This window comes from Hippopotamus amphibius, chromosome 8 (assembly GCF_030028045.1).
Source record: "Hippopotamus amphibius kiboko isolate mHipAmp2 chromosome 8, mHipAmp2.hap2, whole genome shotgun sequence".
NCBI classification, from domain to species: domain Eukaryota; kingdom Metazoa; phylum Chordata; class Mammalia; order Artiodactyla; family Hippopotamidae; genus Hippopotamus; species Hippopotamus amphibius.
This window is the reverse complement of record NC_080193.1, coordinates 55630339-55650727: the sequence shown is the minus strand read 5'-3', so window position 1 is coordinate 55650727 and position 20389 is coordinate 55630339. Positions and strand designations below refer to the sequence as shown.

General features: G+C 39.3%; 1 protein-coding gene across 1 annotated transcript in view; it reads right to left on the bottom strand.

Annotated features, from left to right (window-relative positions):
• Positions 1–19615: 19615 nt before the first annotated feature.
• Positions 19616–20389, bottom strand: part of THSD7B (thrombospondin type 1 domain containing 7B) — a 746295-nt gene continuing 745521 nt past the window's right edge. Inside the window, exon 27 of the mRNA XM_057745884.1 lies at positions 19616–19697. Within this exon, the coding sequence (XP_057601867.1) occupies positions 19616–19697 (82 nt within the window). The remainder of the gene's footprint in view (positions 19698–20389) is intronic.

Here is a 20389-nt window from a genome sequence, read left to right as displayed (position 1 = left end):
TGTGTGGGGTGCATATGTATTTGCAATTGTTATATCTTCTTCTTGGATTGATCCCTTGATCATTATGTAGTGTCCTTCCTTGTCTCTTGTAACAGTCTTTATTTTAAAGTCTATTTTGTCTGATATGGGTATTGCTACTCCAGCCCTCTTTTTGTTTCCATTTGCATGGAATATCTTTTTCCATCCCCTCAATTTCAGTCTGTATGTGTCCCTAGTTCTGAAATGCATCTCTTGTAGGCAGCATATATACAGGTCTTGTTTTTGTATCCATTCAGCCAGTCTATGTCTTTTGGTTGGAGCATTTAATCCATTTACATTTAAGGTAATTATTGATGTATGTTCCTATTGACATTTTCTTAACTGTTTTGGATTTGTGTTTGTAGGTCTTTTTTCTTCCCTTCCTCTTTTGTTCTCTTGTGATTTGATGACTGTCTTCAGTGTTGTGTTTGGGTTGCTTTTTCTTTTTTTGTGTGTATCTATTGTAGTTTTTTGGTTTGCTATTCCCATCAGGTTTTGATATAGCAGTCTACATATGTACAAGGTTGTTTCCCACCTAGAGAAGTTCCCTTAGCATTTGTTGTAAAGCTGGTTTAGTGGTGCTGAATTCTCTTAGCTTTTGCTTGTCTGTAAAGCTTTTAATTTCTTGGTCAAATCTGAATGAGAATCTTGCTAGGTAGAGTATTCTTGGTTGTAGGTTTTTCTCTTTCATCATTTTAAATATATTGTGCCACTCCCTTCTGGCCTGCAGAGTTTCGGCTGAAAAATCAGCTGATAACCTTATGGGAATTCCCTTGTATGTTACTTGTTGCTTTTCCCTTGTTGCTTTAAATATTTTTTCTTTGTCTTTAATTTTGTCAGTTTGATTAATATGTGTCTCTGTGTGTTCCTCCTTGGGTTCATCCTGTATGGGACTCTCCATGCTTCCCGGACTTGAGTGAATGTTTCCTGTCTCATGTTAGGGAAGTTTTTGGCTATAATACCTTCAAATATTTTCTCAGGGCCATTCTCTTTCTCTCCTTCTTCTGGGACCCCTATAAAGTTAATGTTGGTGCATTTAATATTGTCCCAGAGGTCTCTGAGACTGTCCTCATTTCTTTTCATTCACTTTTCTCTGTTCTGTGGCAGTGATTTCCACCGCTCTGTCTTCCAGCTCACTTATTCATTCTTCTGCCTCAATTATTCTGCATTTGATTCCTTCTAGTGTATTTTTCATTTTGGTTATCATATTGTTCATCTCTGTTCTTTAAATCTTCTTGCTGCTTGTTAAACATTTCTTATATCTTTTTGATCTGTGCCTCCATTCTTTTTCTGAGATTTTGGATCATCTTTACTATCATTACTCTGAATTCCTTCGGGTAGAGTGCCTATCTCCTCTTCATTTAGTTTGTCTAATGGGTTTTTATCTTGTTCCTTTGTTTCCAACATATTTTTCTGTTTGTGGTCTCCTTTCCACAGGCTGCAGGATTGTAGTTCCTCTTGCTTCTGGTGTCTGCCCCCTGGTGGGTGATTTTGGTACAGAGGCTTGTGCAGGTTTCCTGGTGGAAGGGACTGGTACCTGCCCTCTTGTGGATGGAGCTGGCTTTTGCCCTGCTGATGGGCAGAGCTGTATCAAGGGGTGTGTTTTGAGGTAGCTGTGAGCTCAGTATGACTTTAGGCAGTCTGTCTGCTGATGGATTGGGCTGTGTTCCTTTCTTGCTGGTTGTTTGGCCTGAGGCATTCCAGCTCTGGAGACTGTAGGCTATTGACCTCCAGGAGAGCTCATGCCAATCAATATTCTCTGGGGCCTCCACCACCAGTGCCCTTGCTCCCACATTGAGTTACAGCCAGCTGTCACCTCTCCAGCAGACCCTCCCAGACTCCTAGTTAGGTCTAGCCCCCTTTCCTGTGGAAGTATTGCTTTGTGCTGGGCCTCAGTGCACATGAGGTCTTATGTGCACTCTCTAAGGTGGAGGCTTTGTTTCTCCCAGTCCTGTGGAGCACCTGTGCTTAGGCCCCACTGGCCTTCAAAGCCAAATGCTCTGGGGGTTCTTTCTCCCAGTTCCTGACACTCAGACTGTCTTGGAGGGCTATTTTATGCATCGCTGTGTAGTCTCTATGTTTAATATTTCTTGGTGCAAGGGCTGTTTTTAGTATGGATGTCTTCCATCTCTTTCCTCAGTGTATGCTCCCTGTTATCCCCTTGGTAGGAGGTGTGCCTGATGTTGTGGTGACCTGAGCCTGTACTGGAGATTGAGCGGGGCCTCCCCTTTGCTCTCTGGTTGTTACTGCCCTGTCAGGGGCAGGGTCTGCTCCCTAGTTGTTGGAGTAGAGGGCCCCAGATCTCTTTCTAAGCTGTGTTTCTGATCTGTGGTGTGAGCTAGGTGGGATTGGAACACTCCCACTGGGAGAGAAGCCACTGAGTTTTCCTCCTCTGCAGGTTTTCACCTGTGAGTGTACTCTGTTACATCACTTTTCACTTGTGCTGGCTCACAAATTACACTATTGTTGGAACTACTCTCAGTCCCACCTTAATCGTAGGTATGCCATCAATTGGCCCTGGTATCTCTCAAGTGTTATTTTCACCAGGCCACCAGTGCAGATCCACTGAAGTCAGGTCCCAGGACTGCAGGAATCATGTACCTGGACCCACCGTGGGAGCTGTGGAGGCAGCTCAGATTCTGGCCTGGTCCAGTCCCTGTGTGTACATGCCCACAAAGCCCACAGCTGCTAAAGCTAGACCCGTCTCAGCTGTGGGAGCACTCATCCATTCAGACATGCTGCAGGTGCTGAGTTTCCAAAGTGGCATCAGAGTTGTATATTCATGGTTTCTGCAGCCACGAGGAGAAATTTCAGCTCTTCTTCCTTAGTTACATGGCCCCTAGGTTTCAGCTATGGTTTCAGCCCCACCTCTGCGTGTGTACCTCCACCAGCATCTGCTTCCAGGGCTGCCCCAGAGCATACATGCCCACCCAGGTGGGCAGGGGTGGAGGTGGTGACTGGTGGGGTGCATGAGCTCACTGGGGCTGGCTGGTCCAGAGGAAGCATTGGTGGGCAGAGTGGGTAAGCCTGCTCAAGCACATATCCCTCCTAGTGTCCACAGAGGCAGGGGCTGGTGTGTGGGGAAGGGGGCTGCAATGGCAACCCCACCCCTTGTGTGCCACTCAAAAATGGCACCCTGTTTCTACAGCAGCCTGGGCTTCTTCCACTAACATTCCCAGTTTGGAGCTCCTTATTCCCATCCCTTCAGTCTGTCTCTTCACAGCCAACAACTGTCCCCTTCTCGGTCCTGCTCTCCAAACCCCACGTTCCAGCATCCAGCCCTGCCTCCGCACCAGCAGGAACACAGTTCAGGCTTGGGTGCTCAGGGTTGTGGCATGTACTATCCGTGTAGGTCTACTCTGTCCTGTATGCCACAGACTGGGTGCTGCACTCTCCAAGCCCCCAAATCTCCCTCTTTGTCCTAACTGATCTCCCCACTGGTGAGGGGGCTTCCTCCTCTCCTTCAGCTACCCCCACCCCAAGGGGTGCAGGTCCTGTCTCATTTTTCTTTCTTTCATCCTACCCAGTTGTGCAGGGATTTTTCTTGTCCTTTTAGGTGTCCAAGGTCCTCTGCTAATGTTTAGCAGGTGCTCTGTGAGAACTGTTCAATTTGTAGATATATTCTTGATGTACTTGTGGGGAGAGGCAAACTCCATGTCCTCCTATTCCACCATCTTGACTCATCTCCTAAAATCACATTATTAATCTTATGCTTAGTAAGTGGTAACAGAACTATTAGTACATGCTTAGTAAGTGGTAACAACTATTAGTACATACTGGCAATTTTAGTTTTGTCTACATTTTTATTTTTGCTTAATTGAGATGAAATTCACACATAACATTAGGTTAACTTCAGGTATACAACATAATAGTTCAGTATGTATATGTATTGTGAAGTGATCACAGCAATAAGTCTAGTTAATATCTACCACCACATATAGTTACAAGTTATTTTCTTGTGATGAGAACTTTTAATATTTACTCTCTTAAATTTTAAGTATATAATACTATATTATTAACTATGGTCACCATGCTATTGATTACATCTCTAGGACTTACTTGTAACCTGTAATTTTGATGCCTTTACTGACCCCCACAGTCCCTACTTCCCAATCCTGGCAACCACCAATTTGTTCTATGATTTTTTTTAAAGATTACACATATAAGTGAGATCATATGGCATTTGCCTTTCTCTGACTTATTTAACTTAGCAAAATGCTCTCAAGGTCCATCCATGTTCTCATAAATGGCAGAGTTTCCTTCTATTTTATGGCAGAATAATATTCCATTGGATAGGAAGAAAAAGATGGCGGCGAAGTAGAGAGACGTGGAGTGCATCCCTCTCCACAGATGCATTGGGAATGCACGGAAGGACGCAGTCATTCCCACAGAGAACCAGCTGAACACCAGCAGACGGCCTCGGACACCAGAAAGGACTGCGGGGAGCCCGACATAGCCGGTAGGGAGGCATCTACGAGGGCTCAAAGAGGGTGAAGCGGCGGAGCTGTGGCAGACGGGAGGGAGTGAGAAACATACGGAGGGTCCGCAGCGCAGCTCAGCGTTCCCGGACCGAGACATCGATCCGCGGCTGAACGGAGGGTCCAGGAGCGGGAGCGTGGGAACCGGAGAGCCGGTTCAGGGGGAGAAACATTGTTGCCGGTAGGGTTACGGACCGAGAGCACAGGAGGCAAGAGGTCCGCGGAGAGCAGTGCCCGTCCCTGAGAGCTGCCCGGCCATGATGGCGGCTGGAGGCTGCAGGCTCCCGGGCGCAGGGGAGGAGCCGCGCGCATAGCCTCTCCCTCTCTTTCCGTGCCTCTGCAACAGGCAGTGGAGAGACGCCCTGCTGGCCACCTAAGGCACTCAGGGATAACAAGCACCCTCAGGCACTCGGGAGGGGCCAGATTAAAACCCCTTGCAACGCCAGCAGCAGGGAGGCTGCTGAGAGAAAAAAAAAAAAAAAAAAAACCAGCATCAAAAAGAAAAAACCCCGAGAGAGGCCCAACTCTAAGACTTTCTGTGTACGCCTGAGCCACCAGCGCCCTCTGCAACAGGCACCTCCAAGCCTGACTGAAACAACAGTGCGCCACTGCTCACTCACTCCCAGGAGAAGGAGCCACTATTGTACCCTCTCCCTCCCCACACACCGAGGCTTACAGACGAACAATAAAGGAACCTCTGCTGGTCACAGAATAACGCAAAAAAAACCCAAGGCAAGGAGAAGGACACTTACAGCTGAGACGCTAAGGAAACAGAAATAGTAGTATCAATACCTATTGAACTGGTCCATTCAGGGATCAGTTCTGGATTTTTTTTTTTTTTTTCTTCTTTCTCTCTCTCTCTTTTTTTTTTTTTTTTTTTTTTGATTTATTTATTAAGTATGATCTTAGCCCTAAGGGATCTACAAGTTTTATAACATAATTTTTTAATGATATTTTTTATTCTTTTTTTTTTTTTTTTTTTTTTTTGCCTTTTTATATACTTCTATATCTAGCTAAGTTTTTGGTAGTACGGACAAAATATCTTTCATACTTTCCTTTCATCCCTTTCTTTTATACACTTCTATTCCTTTCTTTTTCTTTGCATATTTCCAACCACATTACGCTCTTCTGTTCCCCTTTCTTCCAGCCATTTTAAGTGTATTTTATCTTAACATACTTATAAGCAACACTATCGGTCTGCTCAGACTCCTTGCTCTATTCTCCAGATGATGCACTGCCTTGGTATTAATATTAGGCTTAGTACAGTTCTTAGTTCTTAGTACAGTTGTCTAATTACATTCTGAGAATCTCCATTCTCTCTGGTGGTACTCCAGCTCATTTCTATATTTGATCCTAGCTTACAAAATCTCCCTGGATTGATGTTTGTATGTGTAGGGTGTTATTTGTTGTTTGTTTGCTTTTGCTTTTGTCTCTGATTTGTTCTGTTTCAGTTCTCAAGTTCTGCTGGGTTTCTCTTTGAATATCTGATAGCACACTGGGGTTCTGTCAGGTCTTTCTAGAGCCTTATGTCCTAACGGATTCAATAATTGTGTGTCTTATACATGTATGTGTTTCCTAGACTGAATATTCGTCTAATCCAATACTTGGACATTAGTCTGAGGCTTGGACAGTCTTCCATAAATACCTCTATCACCAGGACAAGCAACCCCAAAAGCTTGGACAACCATGAGGAAACAAAGAAACACCATGCAGGCAAAGGAGCAGGAAAAAAACCCACAAGACCAAATAAATGAGGAGGAAATAGGAAAAATGCCTGAAAAAGAATTTAGAGTAATGATAGTAAAAATGATACAAAATCTCGATAACAAAATAGAGAAAGTACAAGAAACAGTTCATAAGAACTCAGAAAAACAAACAGCAATGGATAACAAAATAACTGAAATTAAAAATACTCTAGATGCTATAACCAGCAGAATGACTGAGGCAGAAGAACGAATAAGTGAGTTGGAAGATAGAATGGGAGAAATAAATGCCACAGAGCAGGAAAAAGAAAAAAAAAAATAAAAAGACTAGAAGACAGCCTCAGAGACGTCAATGACAACCTTAAACGTACCAATATTCGAATTATAGGCATCCCAGAAGAAGAAGAAAACAAGAAAGGGTCTGAGAAAATATTTGAAGAGGTTATAGTGGAAAACTTCCCCAACATGGGAAAGGAAATAATTCACCAAGTCCAAGAAGCACAGAGAGTCCCATACAGAATAAACCCAAGGAGAAATACACCAAGACACATATTAATCAAACTAATGACAATTAAACACAAAGAAAAAATATTAAAAGCAGCAAGAGAAAAGCAACAAACAACATATAAGGGAAAACCCATCAGGATAACAGCTGACCTTTCTACAGACACTCTGCAGGCCAGAAGGGAATGGCAGGATATACTGAAAGTCCTGAAAGAGAGAAACCTACAGCCAAGAATACTCTACCCAGCAAGAATCTCATTCAGATTTGAGGGAGAAATCAAAAGCTTTCCAGACAAGCAAAAGTTAAGAGAATTCAGCACCACCAAACCAGCCTTACAACAAGTGCTAAAGGAACTTCTCTAAGTAGGAAACACAAGAAAAGGAAAACACCTACAAATACAAACCCAAAACAATTCAGAAAATGGTAATTGGAACACACATGTCAATAATCACTTTAAATGTCAATGGATTAAATACTCCAACCAAAAGACACAGACTGGCTGAATGGATACAAAAACAAGACCCTTCTATATGCTGCCTACAAGAAACCCACTTCAGACCAAGGGATACATATAGACTGAAAGTGAAGGGATGGAAAAAGATATTCCATGCAAATGGAAGTCAAAAGAAAGCTGGAGTAGCAATACTCATATCAGACAAATTAGACTTGAAAGTAAAGACTATTAAAAGAGACAAGGAAGGGCACTACATAATGATCAAGGGATCCATCCAAGAAGAACATATCACAATGGTAAATATCTATGCCCCCAATATAGGAGCACCTCAATACATAAGGCAAATGGTAACAGCTATAAAAGGGGACATCGACAGTAACACAATAATAGTGGGAGACTTGAACACCCCACTTACATCAATGGACAGATCATCCAAACAGAAAATCAATAAAGACACACAAGCTTTAAATGACACATTAGACCATCTCGACTTCATTGATATTTATAGGACATTCCATCCAAAAACGACAGACTACACTTTCTTCTCAAGTGCACACGGAACATTTTCCAGGATAGATCACATCTTGGGTCACAAATCAAACCTCAGCAAATTCAAGAAAATTGAAATCATATCAAGCATCTTCTCAGACCACAACACCATGAGACTAGATATCAATTACAGGAAAAAAACTGCAAAAAATACAAACACATGGAGGCTAAACAATTCACTCTTAAACAACCAAGGAATCACTACAGAAATCAAAGAGGAAATCAAAAAGTATCTAGAAACAAATGACAACGAAAACACAACAACCCAAAACCTATGGGACGCAGCAAAAGCAGTTCTAAGAGGGAAGTTTATAGCAATACAGTCCTACCTTAAGAAACAAGAAAAGGATCGAATAAACAACCTAACCTTACACCTCAAACAACTAGAGAAAGAAGAACAAAGAAACCCCAAAGTGAGCAGAAGGAAAGAAATCATAAAGATCAGAGCAGAAATAAATGAAAAAGAAAGGAAAGAAACTATAAGAAAAATAAATAAAACTAAAAGCTGGTTCTTTGAGAAGATTAACAAAATTGATAAACCATTAGCCAGACTCATCAAGAAAAAAAGGGAGAAGATGCAAATCAACAGAATTAGAAATGAAAAAGGAGAAGTGACAACGGACACCTCAGAAATACAAAAGATCATGAGAGACTACTACAAGCAACTATATGCCAATCAATTGGATAACCTGGAAGAAATGGATACATTCTTAGAAAAATACAATCTTCCAAGACTGAACCAGGAAGAAATAGAAACCATGAACAGACCAATCACAAGTACGGAAATTGAGGCAGTGATTAAAAATCTCCCAACACACAAAAGCCCAGGACCAGATGGATTCACAGGCGAATTCTATCAAACGTTTCGAGAAGAGTTAACACCTATCCTTCTCAAACTCTTCCAAAATATTGCAGAAGGTGGAGCACTCCCAAACTCATTCTACGAGGCTACCATCACCCTGATACCAAAACCAGGCAAAGATGTCACAAAAAAAGAAAACTACAGACCAATATCACTGATGAATATAGATGCAAAAATCCTCAACAAAATACTAGCTAACAGAATGCAACAGCACATTAAAAAAATCATACACCACGATCAAGTGGGGTTTATCCCTGGGATGCAAGGATTCTTCAATATACGCAAATCAATCAACGTGATACATCATATCAACAAATTGAAGGATAAAAACCATATGATCATTTCAATAGATGCAGAAAAAGCTTTTGACAAAGTTCAACATCCATTTATGATAAAAGCTCTCCAGAAAATGGGCATAGAAGGAAATTACCTCAACATCATAAAAGCCATATATGAGAAACCAAAAGCCAACATTGTTCTCAATGGAGAAAAACTGGAAGAATTCCCTCTAAGAACAGGAACAAGACAAGGGTGTCCACTCTCACCATTATTATTCAACATAGTTTTGGAAGTGTTAGCCACAGCAATCAGAGAAGAAAAAGAAATTAAAGGAATCCAAATTGGAAAAGAAGAAGTAAAATTGTCACTCTTTGCAGATGACATGATATTATATATAGAAAACCCTAAAGACTCTACCAGAAAACTGCTAGCACTCATTGATGAGTTTAGTAAAGTAGCAGGATACAAAATTAATGCACAGAAATCTCTTGCATTCCTATACACTAACAACGGAAGAGCAGAAAGAGAAATTAAGGAAACTCTCCCATTCACCATTGCAACAAAAAGAATAAAATACCTAGGAATAAACCTCCCTAAGGAGGCAAAAGATCTGTATGCAGAAAACTTTAAGACATTGATGAAAGAAATCAAAGATGACACAAACAGATGGAGGGACATACCATGTTCCTGGATTGGAAGAATCAACATTGTGAAAATGACTGTACTACCCAAAGCAATTTACAGATTTAATGCAATCCCGATCAAATTACCAATGGCATTTTTCACAGAACTAGAGCAAGAAATCTTACGATTTGTATGGAAACGCAAAAGACCCTGCATAGCCAAAGCAATCTTGAGAAGGAAAAATGGAGTTGGTGGAATCAGGCTTCCTGACTTCAAACTATACTACAAGGCCATAGTGATCAAGACAGTATGGTACTGGCACAAAAATAGAAAGGAAGATCAATGGAATAGAATAGAGAACTCAGAAATAAGCCCAAACACATATGGGCACCTTATCTTTGACAAAGGAGGTACGAGTATACAATGGAAAAAAGACAGCCTCTTCAATAAGTGGTGCTGGGAAAATTGGACAGCAACATGTAAAAGAATGAAATTAGAACACTTCCTAACACCATACACAAAAATAAACTCCAAATGGATTAAAGACCTACATGTAAGGCCAGACACTATAAAACTCCTAGAGGAAAACATAGGCAGAACACTCTATGACATACATCAAAGCAACATCCTTTTTGACCCACCTCCTAGAATCATGGAAATAAAATCAAGAATAAATGAATGGGACCTCATGAAACTTAAAAGCTTTTGCACAGCAAAAGAAACCATAAACAAGACTAAAAGGCAACCCTCAGAATGGGAAAAAATAATTGCCTATGAAACAACGGACAAAGGATTAACCTCCAAAATATACAAGCAGCTCATGCAGCTTCATACCAAAAAAGCAAATAACCCAATCCACAAATGGGCAGGAGACCTAAATAGACATTTCTCCAAAGAAGACATACAGATGGCCAACAAACACATGAAAAGATGCTCAACCTCACTAATCATCAGAGAAATGCAAGTCAAAGCCACAATGAGGTATCACCTCACACCAATCAGAATGGCCATCATCACAAAGTCTGGAAACAACAAATGTTGGAGAGGGTGTGGAGAAAAGGGAACTCTGCTGCACTGTTGGTGGGACTGTAAGTTGGTACAGCCACTATGGAAAACAATTTGGAGGTTCCTCAAAAAACTACAAATAGAACTACCATATGATCCAGTAATCCCACTCCTGGGCATATACCCAAAGAAAACCATAATCCCAAAAGAAACTTGTACCATAATGTTTATTGCAGCACTCTTTACAATAGCCAGGACATGGAAGCAACCTAAATGCCCATCAACAAATGAATGGATACAGAAGATGTGGCATATATATACAATGGAATATTACTCAGCTATAAAAAGGGATGAGATGGAGCTATATGTAATGAGGTGGATAGAACTACAATCTGTCATACATAGTGAAGTAAGTCAGAAAGAGAAGGACAAATATTGTATGCTAACTCACATATACGGAATCTAAAAATGGTACTGATGAACTCAGCGACAAGAACGAGGACGCAGATACAGAGAATGGACTGGAGAACTCGAGGTATGGGAGGGGGCGGGGGGTGAAGGGGAAACTGAGAAGAAGCGAGAGAGTAGCACAGACATATATATACTACCAAATGTAAAATAGTCAGTGGGAAGTTGTTGTATAACAAAGGGAGTCCAACTCGAGGATGGAAGATGCCTTAGAGGACTGGGGCAGGGAGGGTGGGGGGGACTCGAGGGGGGGGGCGCCAAGGAAGGGAGGGAATATGGGGATATGTGTATAAAAACAGTTGGTTGAACCTGGTGTACCCCCTAAAAAAAAAATAAAAAAAAATAAAAAAAATAAATAAAATAAAAATAGTTACAATGGTAAAAAAAAAAAAAAAAAAATTCCATTGCACAGGTATCACATTTTCTTTATCCATTCATCTGTTGATGGATGGAACAACTTAGGTTGTTTCCACGTCTTGGCTATTGTAAATAGTACTGCAGTAAACATGGGTGCAGGTAGCTTTTTGAATTAGTGTCTCATTTCCTTCAGATAAATACCCAGCAATTGAATTGCTGGATCATATGGTAGTTCTATTTTAACTTTGTGAAGAACCTCATACTGTTTTCCATAGTGGCTGCACCAATTTATGTTCCCACCAACAGTGCACATGGGTTCCCATTTTTCCCACATCCTCACCAACACTTGCTATTTCTAGTCTTTAATAAAAGCCATTCTAATACACATGAGGTGATATGTCCAAGTGGTTTCGATTTGCATTTCCCTGATGATTAGTGATAATGAACAGTTTTTCATGTACCTGTCAGCCATCTGTATGTCTTCTTTGGAACAAAAAGAATGTCTGTTTAGATCCTTTCGAAGTTTTTTAATAGAATTGTTTGGTTTTTTGCCATTGGATTGTATAAATTCCTTAAATATTGTAGATATTAAGTCCTTATCAATTGTATGATTTGCAAATATTTTCTCCTATTTGGGAGATTGCTTTTTCATTTTGTTGATGGCTTCTTTTGCTGTGCAGAAGCTTTGTAATTTGATGTAGTCCCATTCGATTATTTTTTGCTTTTGTTGCCTTTGCTTTTGATGTCCAATCCAAAAAAATATCCTTTGTTTTCTTCTAGGACTCTTATAGTTTCAGGCCTATGTCCAAGTCTTTAATCCATTTTGAGTTAATTTTTATGTACTATGTAAAATAGGGGTTCAATTTAAATCTTTTGAATGTGGCTGTCCACTTTTCCCAGCACCATTTATCAAAGAGTCTATCCTTTTTCTCATTGTATATTTTTGGCTCCTTTGTCATAAATTAATTGGCCACATATGTGTTGGTTATTTCTGAGTTCTCTATTTGTTTCCATTGATGTATATGTCTGTTCTATACCAATACCATACTTTTTTTGATTACTAAAGCTTTACAACCGTTTGAAATCTGGAAGTATGATGTCTTCAGATTTTCTGTCCTTTTTCACAATTGCTTTGGCTATTTGAGGTCCTTTGTCATTACATACAAATTTTAGGACTGTTCTATTTCTGTGAAAAATGCCATTGGAATTGTGATGGGAATTACACTGAGTCTGTAGATTTCTTTAGGTAGTAGGCACAATCTAACAATATTAATTCTTCCAATCCATGAGCATGGAATATTTTTCCTTTTTTTTTTCTTCAATTTCTTTCATCAACATCTTATATTATTCAGTGTAAATACCTTTCAGTTCCTTATTTAAATTTTTTACTAGGTATTTTACTTGTATTTTTTTTTAGCCTTTTATTATTTTTATTTTTATTTATTTTTTAATTATTTTTTTGGGGGTACACCAAGTTCAATCAACTGTTTTATACACATATCCCCATATTCCCTCCCTCCCTTGACTCCCCCCCGCCTCGAGTACTTGTATTTTTGCAATTGCAAATTGGGTTATTTTCTTCATGTCTCTTTCTGATAGTTTGTTATTAGGGTATGGAAATGCAACCAATTTTTTAAACATATTGATATTGTATTCTCTAAATTAACTTAATTTGTTTATTAATTCTAGCAGTTTTTTTGGTGGAGTCCTTAGAGTTTTCTATATATAATATCATGTCATCTGCAAATAGTGACATTTTTATATCTTCCTTTCCAATTTGGATGCCTTTTTTTTTTTCTTTTTATTGTCTAGTTTTTCTGGCTAGGACTTCCAATACTACATTGAACAAAAGTGGCCAGAGTAGACATTCTTGTCTTGTTTCTGATCATAGAGGAAAAGCTTTCAGCTTTTAATATTAAGTAAGATGTTAGCTGTGGGCTTCTCAAATGTGTCCTTATTATGTTGAGGTACAACTCCTCTACACCCAGTTTGTTGAGAGTTTTTGTCATAAATGGATGTTGAATTTTGCCAAATGCTTTTTCTGCTTCTATTGAGATGATCATATTATTTTACCCTTTGTTTTGATAATGTAGTATATGACATTGATTTATAGATGTTGAACCAACTTCGCATCCCTTTGATAAATCCACTTGATAATGGTTTATGATCCTTTTAATGTATTTGAAAATTCAGCTTGCTAATATTTTGTTGAGGATTTTTGCATCAATGTTTATCAGGGATATTTACCTGTAATTTTCTTTTCTTGTAGTGTTTCTTGGTTTGGTACCAGGGTAAGGCTGCCTCATCAGATGAGTTTGGAAGTTTCCTCTCCTTTTCTATTTTTTGGAAGAGTTTGAGAAGGATTAGCATTTGTTCTTTAAATTCTGATTTTGATAGAATTCCCCAAATGAAGCCATTTGGCCCTGGACTTTAGTGTGGTTGGGAGGTTATGGATTACTGATTCAATTCCTTATTAGTAATTGGTCTGTTCAGATTTTCTGTTAACTATTGTCTTTTTAGACTCTGTTTCATTTATTTCTATTCTGATCTTTGTTATTTCCTTCCTTTCTACTAACTTTGAGCTTTATTTGATCCTCTTTTCTGTTTCCTTGAGGTGTAAATTTAGGTTGAGATCTTTCCTGTTTACTAATGTGGGTGTTTATTGCAATAAACTTCCCTCTTAGAACTGCTTTTGCTTAATCTCTTAAGTTTGATATCTTGTATTTCCATTTTCATTTGTCCAAGATATTTTCAATTTCTTTCAATTTCTTCTTTGAAATTGAAAGAAATTGAATTGTTGGTTGTTCAGTATCATATTGCTTAATCTCCACTTATTTATGACTTTTCCAGTTTTTTCTTATAATTGATTTCTGATGTTGTTTGACAAGACACCTGATATGATTTCAATCTATTTAAATTTATTAAGATTTATTTTGTGGCCTAACATCTGATTTATCTTGGAGAATGTTCCTTGTGCACTTGAGAAGAATGTATATTCTGTTGCTTTTGGATGGAATGTTCTTTATGTGCCTGTGATGTTCACCTGGTCTAATGTGTCATATAGGGCCAATGCTTCTGTATTGATTTTCTGTTTGGATGACCTATCTATTGATGTAGTGGGGTATTAAAGTCCCCCTACTGTTATTGTATTCCTCTCAATTTCTTACTTTGGGTCTTTAATATTTGCTTTACATATTTAGGTGCTCCTATGGTGGATACATAAATATTTACAAATGTCGTATCCTCTTGTTGAATTGAAATCTTTATTATTGTGTAATGACCTTCTTTGTCTCTTATTAGAGTTTTTTGCTTAAAGTTTATTTTTTCTAATATGAGTAAAGCTACCCTAGATCTCCTTTGGTTTCCATTTCCATGGAATATCTTTTCCATCCTTTCACTTTTAGTCTGTGTGTACTGTTACATCTGAAGTGAGTCTCTTGTAGGCAGCATATAGACAGGTTTTTTGTTTTTGTCTTTCTTTCCTTCCTCCCTCCCTCCCTCCTTTCTTTCCTTTCCTTCCTTCCCTTGCTTCCCTTCCTTCCTTCCCTTTCTTTCTCTCTTTCTTTCATATCCATATAGCTGCTCTGCCTTTTGCATGGAGAATTTAGTCCATAGATAGTTAATGTAATTATTGATAGATGTAGGCTTATTGCCATTTTGTTAATTGTTTTCTGGCTGTTTTCTAATTCATTTGTTTCTTCTACTCTTGCTTTGTTTCCTTGTGATTGGATGTTTTCTCTAGCGGTATGCTTAAATTTCTTTCTCTTTAGTATATCTGCTATTGGTTTTTGCTTTGTGGTTACCATGAGGATTACATATAACAACTCATATTTATAACACTATTTTAGTTCATAATATCATTAGTTTGAACACATTCTAGAGCTCTCTGTATTTACTCCTCCTCGTACATTTTATGTTTTTGAAGTCACAATTTACATTCTTTTTATCTTGTATATCCATTAACAAACTGTTGTAGTTAGTTATTTTTACTGCTCTTGTTTTTTAACCTTCATACTAACTTTTTAAGTGATTAACCCATCAACTTTGCCACTTTAGATTATTCTCACTTTTACTTTGTATTTGCCTCTACCAGTAAAATTTTATTTGCATGCATTTTTCTGTTACTAATTAACTTCCTTTTGTTTTCAGTTCCTTAACATTTCTTATAAGGCTAGTCTATTGGTAATGGACTCCTTCCACTTTTGCTTGTCTGGAAATCCTTTATCATTCTTTTAAATCTGAAGGACAGCTTTGCTGGGTAGAGTGGTCTTTCTTGGCAGTTTTTTTCCCCCCCAGTACTTTGTATATATCATGGTGCTCCTTTCTGGCCTGCAAAGTTTCTGCTGAAAATTGCTGATATTCTTATGGGGTTCCTGTATGTAACAAGTTTTTTCTCTTGTTGCTTTTAGGATTCTTCCCTGTCTTTAACTTTTGACAAATTTAAGTATAATGTGTCCTGATTTGGGTCTCTCTGTGTTCATCTTATTTGGAATACTCTGGACTTCCTGGATCTACACATCTGTTTCCTTTCCCAGGTTAGGGAACTTTTTAGCCACTATTTATTTAAATAAAATTTCTGACCTTTTCTCCATCTCTTCTTTTGGAAATCCTATAATGAAAATACTGTTCCACTTGATTTTGTCCCATAAGTCCCTTAAGCTGTCCTCACTCTTTTTCATTATTTTTCTTTTTGCTGCTCTGATTGAATAAACTTGTCTGCCTTGTCTTCAAGTTTGCTGATCTATTCCTCCACTTCATCTCATCCATTGTTGAATTCCTTTAGTCTGTTTTCTAGTTCAGTTATTGTATTCATCAGCTCTGTGACTTCTGTTTATATGGACTTATATTTTCTATCTCTTGTTGAAACACTCAGTTTGTTCATGCATTGTTCTCTTGACCTTGATAAGTATCTTTATGATGGTTATTTTGAATTCTTTATGAGGTAAGTAATTTATCTCCCACTTCTTTAAGGTCTTTTTTGAGGGATTTTCTTGTTCTTTAATTTGGAACACATTCCTCTGTTTTTTCATTTTCTTTGACTCTCTGTGTTGGTTTCTATGTAGTAGATAGAACAGCCATCTCTCCCAGTCTTGAAAAAGTGGTTTTGTGTAGGAGATGAACCTTTGCATTCAACCCTGAGCTTTCCTGGTTCTCTCTCAAACCTCTTTGATTGTCTGATTAGCTTACTGTGTTCTTAGTGGCTACCAGTAGTTGAGGGTTTGCCAAGACTCATCAGTGTCCCAAATGAGATCTCAGGTAACATCTAGATGTAGGCTGAATGGATGCTGGGTCCTCAAGCAGAAGCTTTTAAACAATTGAGACATACCTCTTCCAGAAAAATACTGGCAGATGGACATTTCTCTATCCCTTCTGCACTTGGCCTGGGGTGACAGCTAAGAACTGTTGATCCCATGAACACAAGTTGCAGAGCCAGGATATCAAGTGATATGTCCTCTCTGGGCAGTAGCCACAAAAGCTGGGGTGCCACACATATGCACAAGCTCCTTTGTGGAGATACCAGTGACCTGGGGTGAGGTAGAGAGACAGCCCAAAGATAGCACCAGCCTCCCTGGTCTCCAGAAAGGGTTGCAGTTGGCTCCTAAATGTATGCCTGCATCTCAGATGACAGCTATAAAGAAAAGCTAATAGTCCTCTTTCATGGAATGACTGGGCATTTGTCTGCTGCCACTGTGCTGTGCCCTGGTTTGGGGGGAGCAGTGTGGAGCTGGCTATGAAATGTTTCTGTTATAATCCTGTGGGATCTTCTAATGTAAGTCCCCCTGGCTACCAGAGTCAGATGTTCAGGATGCCCAGATTCCTGGGTGGCAGCTGTAAAAACCAGGGCACCAGATGCTTGAACAAGTTCCTTTCCAGGAGATGCTGAAAATCTGGGGTAAGACAGTGGGAGAGTTCAAAGATGGTTCCCACCAGCCTCCATGACCTTTGGAAAGTATTTCAGTTAGCCCCCAGATATGGACTAGATTAGATGCCTGCCCTTCAGGCCAAAGCTTTAAGATATGCAGAGAGGCCGCTTTCATAGAAATCCCCGACTCTCTTCACTTGGGTTCCTCTGTGCTGGGCCCGGGAAGGCGGCCACTGTGAGTCCATGCAAGCTCTTTAACAACTGTTCCTTTGTTCTCTATAGTCTTGTGTGTCTCACGGTCACAAGCCCTGTTGGTTTTCAAAGGCAGATGTTTTGAAGGCCTGTCTCTCAGGTGCAGATCTTAAAAGCTGGGGTGCTAAATGTGGGGTTCAGACCTTTTACTTCTAAGAGAGAAGCTGGGGGATTGTTTCTCCTCATGTGGGTCACTGCATGAGGGGTGGGGATTTGGGAGAGACTGTGTCTCAGTCTCACCTACTCATTTTGATGTGGCTTTTTGCTTGTGTGCCTGATGTGTAGAAGTTACTCAATTTCTGGATTTCTTTTGGAGGATTGTTCCGTAGGTAGCTGTAGATTTGGCATGTCTGTGGGAGGAGGTGAGTTCAGAATTCTCTTATGTCACCATCTCGAACCAGAACCCCCTTCTACATTTACTGTTAACGTCTACCTTAGGAGGAAAATGATTTCATTGTCTCATTTTGTGGGTCAAACAACTGAGGCAGAGAGAATTTATCATTCTTGCATAGGATCACACAGGCAATAAAGGGCACAGCTAGGATTTGATCTCCAAAGCAGGATCTCTTGAACTACCATGAAGACTACTGAAGCTTTAGCTAAAGTGAACTAATATCAATAAAAACACAGTTCTAGGAGTTGTTTCCTCAACTACAGGATTGATGTAGGCTATTCTCTTTTCATTTACTTTTTTCATTTAAAACCATGGTACCACTGAAGAAAATCAATTAGTGTTAAAATGGTTAACAAAAGTCCTGGTATAAATAAAAACATCCTCTCTCTTTTTCATTGAATCACATTTCTAACAATTCCATTTTCTAGGCTTTTCAGTTCATTTACACATCAGTGTTTGCATTATTACAGCAGTTTGTTCTAATGTTAACTAAGCTTTAAATATTCCTTCAAAGCTATTCTGTGCTTGGCTCCATTTCATAGTATAGTGTTGAGAATGTGGGGTATGATTGCTTTTCTCTGTCAGTGATTTCAGCTGTCAGCCTCTAAAACAGTGACACAGGGAAGCTGTTGTTAAAGCTGTTTTTGTCAAAGCAAGGGCTCTTCAGTAGGGAATAAATCTACAACAGTCAACATTTCAGTCTCTTGAGCACTTTATTTATTATAAATACAAGTCAATACCACAAGATGGCACCTTCTTTTCAACATCTACGATTACAAACATTGATCTTCATAAAATGGTTTCAGCTCTTTCATGTGTTGTTTGAGATATTGAAACCTTATAAAAGCAAGACTTGCTACAAACAGGATCAGTGTTCGATGTATATTAAATGAGGTCAGATAATTAAATTCAAAAAAAGAATTTATAAATATTCAGATAAGAAAATTGAAATTACAAAAGCAGAGTTTGTCATCATTAAACTGAATCACAACTGTGTGTGGTTAATGCTATCTCTACATGGCTAAATTTTTGTTAAAATGCAGTTTTAGTAATGAAATAATTTACCTCTTTCTCCAATATAACCACCGATTTCATTTGTACACTCTAACATTCAATTCAAAACTTTTCATTCAAAACCACTAGCTTTCATCTAGTCCAGCAATTACACACATTCCATTTGTTTCCAATAGATGCAACCCATGAAGTGCCACCATCCCCCCTGGTTACAAAACAAAATACAATCTGTAACGGTAAAAACTCAGAATTTCTGAAGTGGTAACCCATTTGCTCTGTGTTCATGAAAATAGGCAATCCAATTTGAAAGTCTTTGAACCAATGTAAACTCTAGAAAACTCAGTGTTGAAGTATGGGAAGAATAAGGATTTGCACTAATATAGTGCATAGCAGTGCAGTGTCAGACTCATCCTTTACAGTAAATGCTTTGATCGGACTTTCCTCCGGATTGTCATCATGCTGCTGAGGATAAAGTGTACTCAAGTCTGTGGGAATTCCATCATGTTTTCTTCCTCCCATTTCCAAACAGGAAGAGAGGGGTTTTCAGTCCCCTTGGGAAAATCAAAAAATTAAACACTCACACCCACGAACAACTTGAAAGCAAAATGGCAGACCGAATAATCCTTGACTCCATGTCCAAATGAAGTTGAGGCAATATTACTTTTGCAATATTTGTATTCTGCCCGGTATATCACATCATGAGATTCCTCAAAAAACTGAGAAGTCTGAGAGCTACAAAAGAGAAAGCGGTTAAGGCAGTTGATGTCTACATTTGGATTTCTTTTTCAGGTTACATGTCTAAGTCTCCATCGTAGGCTAAGGTCAGAGGCTTCTGTTGGGGAGGTGTGCTTTGATGTGGTTTTGGCTTCTTGCTGTAAAGGGAAAAGAATTCCTGAGATAAAGTTCACAGAGCTGTGTTTCATCTGCCAAAGACAATTGTGAGGTACAGAAATTCAAGTGGTTAGACAAAAGATGGATTTCTCTGGACTGGTGGGTTCCTTTTTGGAATACTGGTGTACTTTAACCTTAAATCAGGAGAAGCCTCTGTTTTCTCAAAATCTAAAAAATGGTTTAGTGGAAACAGTGAACTTGGTAAAGGGCTACTTTCCCTTGTTTATATGCAGTAATGCAAACATCTGCTGCTGACTAATTTCTAAGCTACTACGACCTCCACAGCACAGATGTTTAACATCCTAAGTAGCTAGAACAGCCAGACTCCCATGCCTTACTTTGCTCTTGTTTTTAAGCAAACAGACTTCTGCTCTGGCCTGAATCCTGACATCCAGCTGCCACGTCACCAGAGTCTGTCAGGAAAATTTCACTGTTTCTGCACCATGCAAAGCCATTCTCCCCTGGACTCTGTTATCCCTGAGGTCAACAACTTTACAAGGTCAGGGAGGGCTGCTATTCCCTCTCGCAGAGAGAGAAGCTGAAATTGAGTAACTTCCCAAATCACACAGTGATGCCCCAGATCTCGGGCAAAACATGCTGCATTATGCTCTTTGATTCTGAGTATGGGTGAATCTCAATTGATGAGTATTTATAGTTTGAATTCTGCCACGCA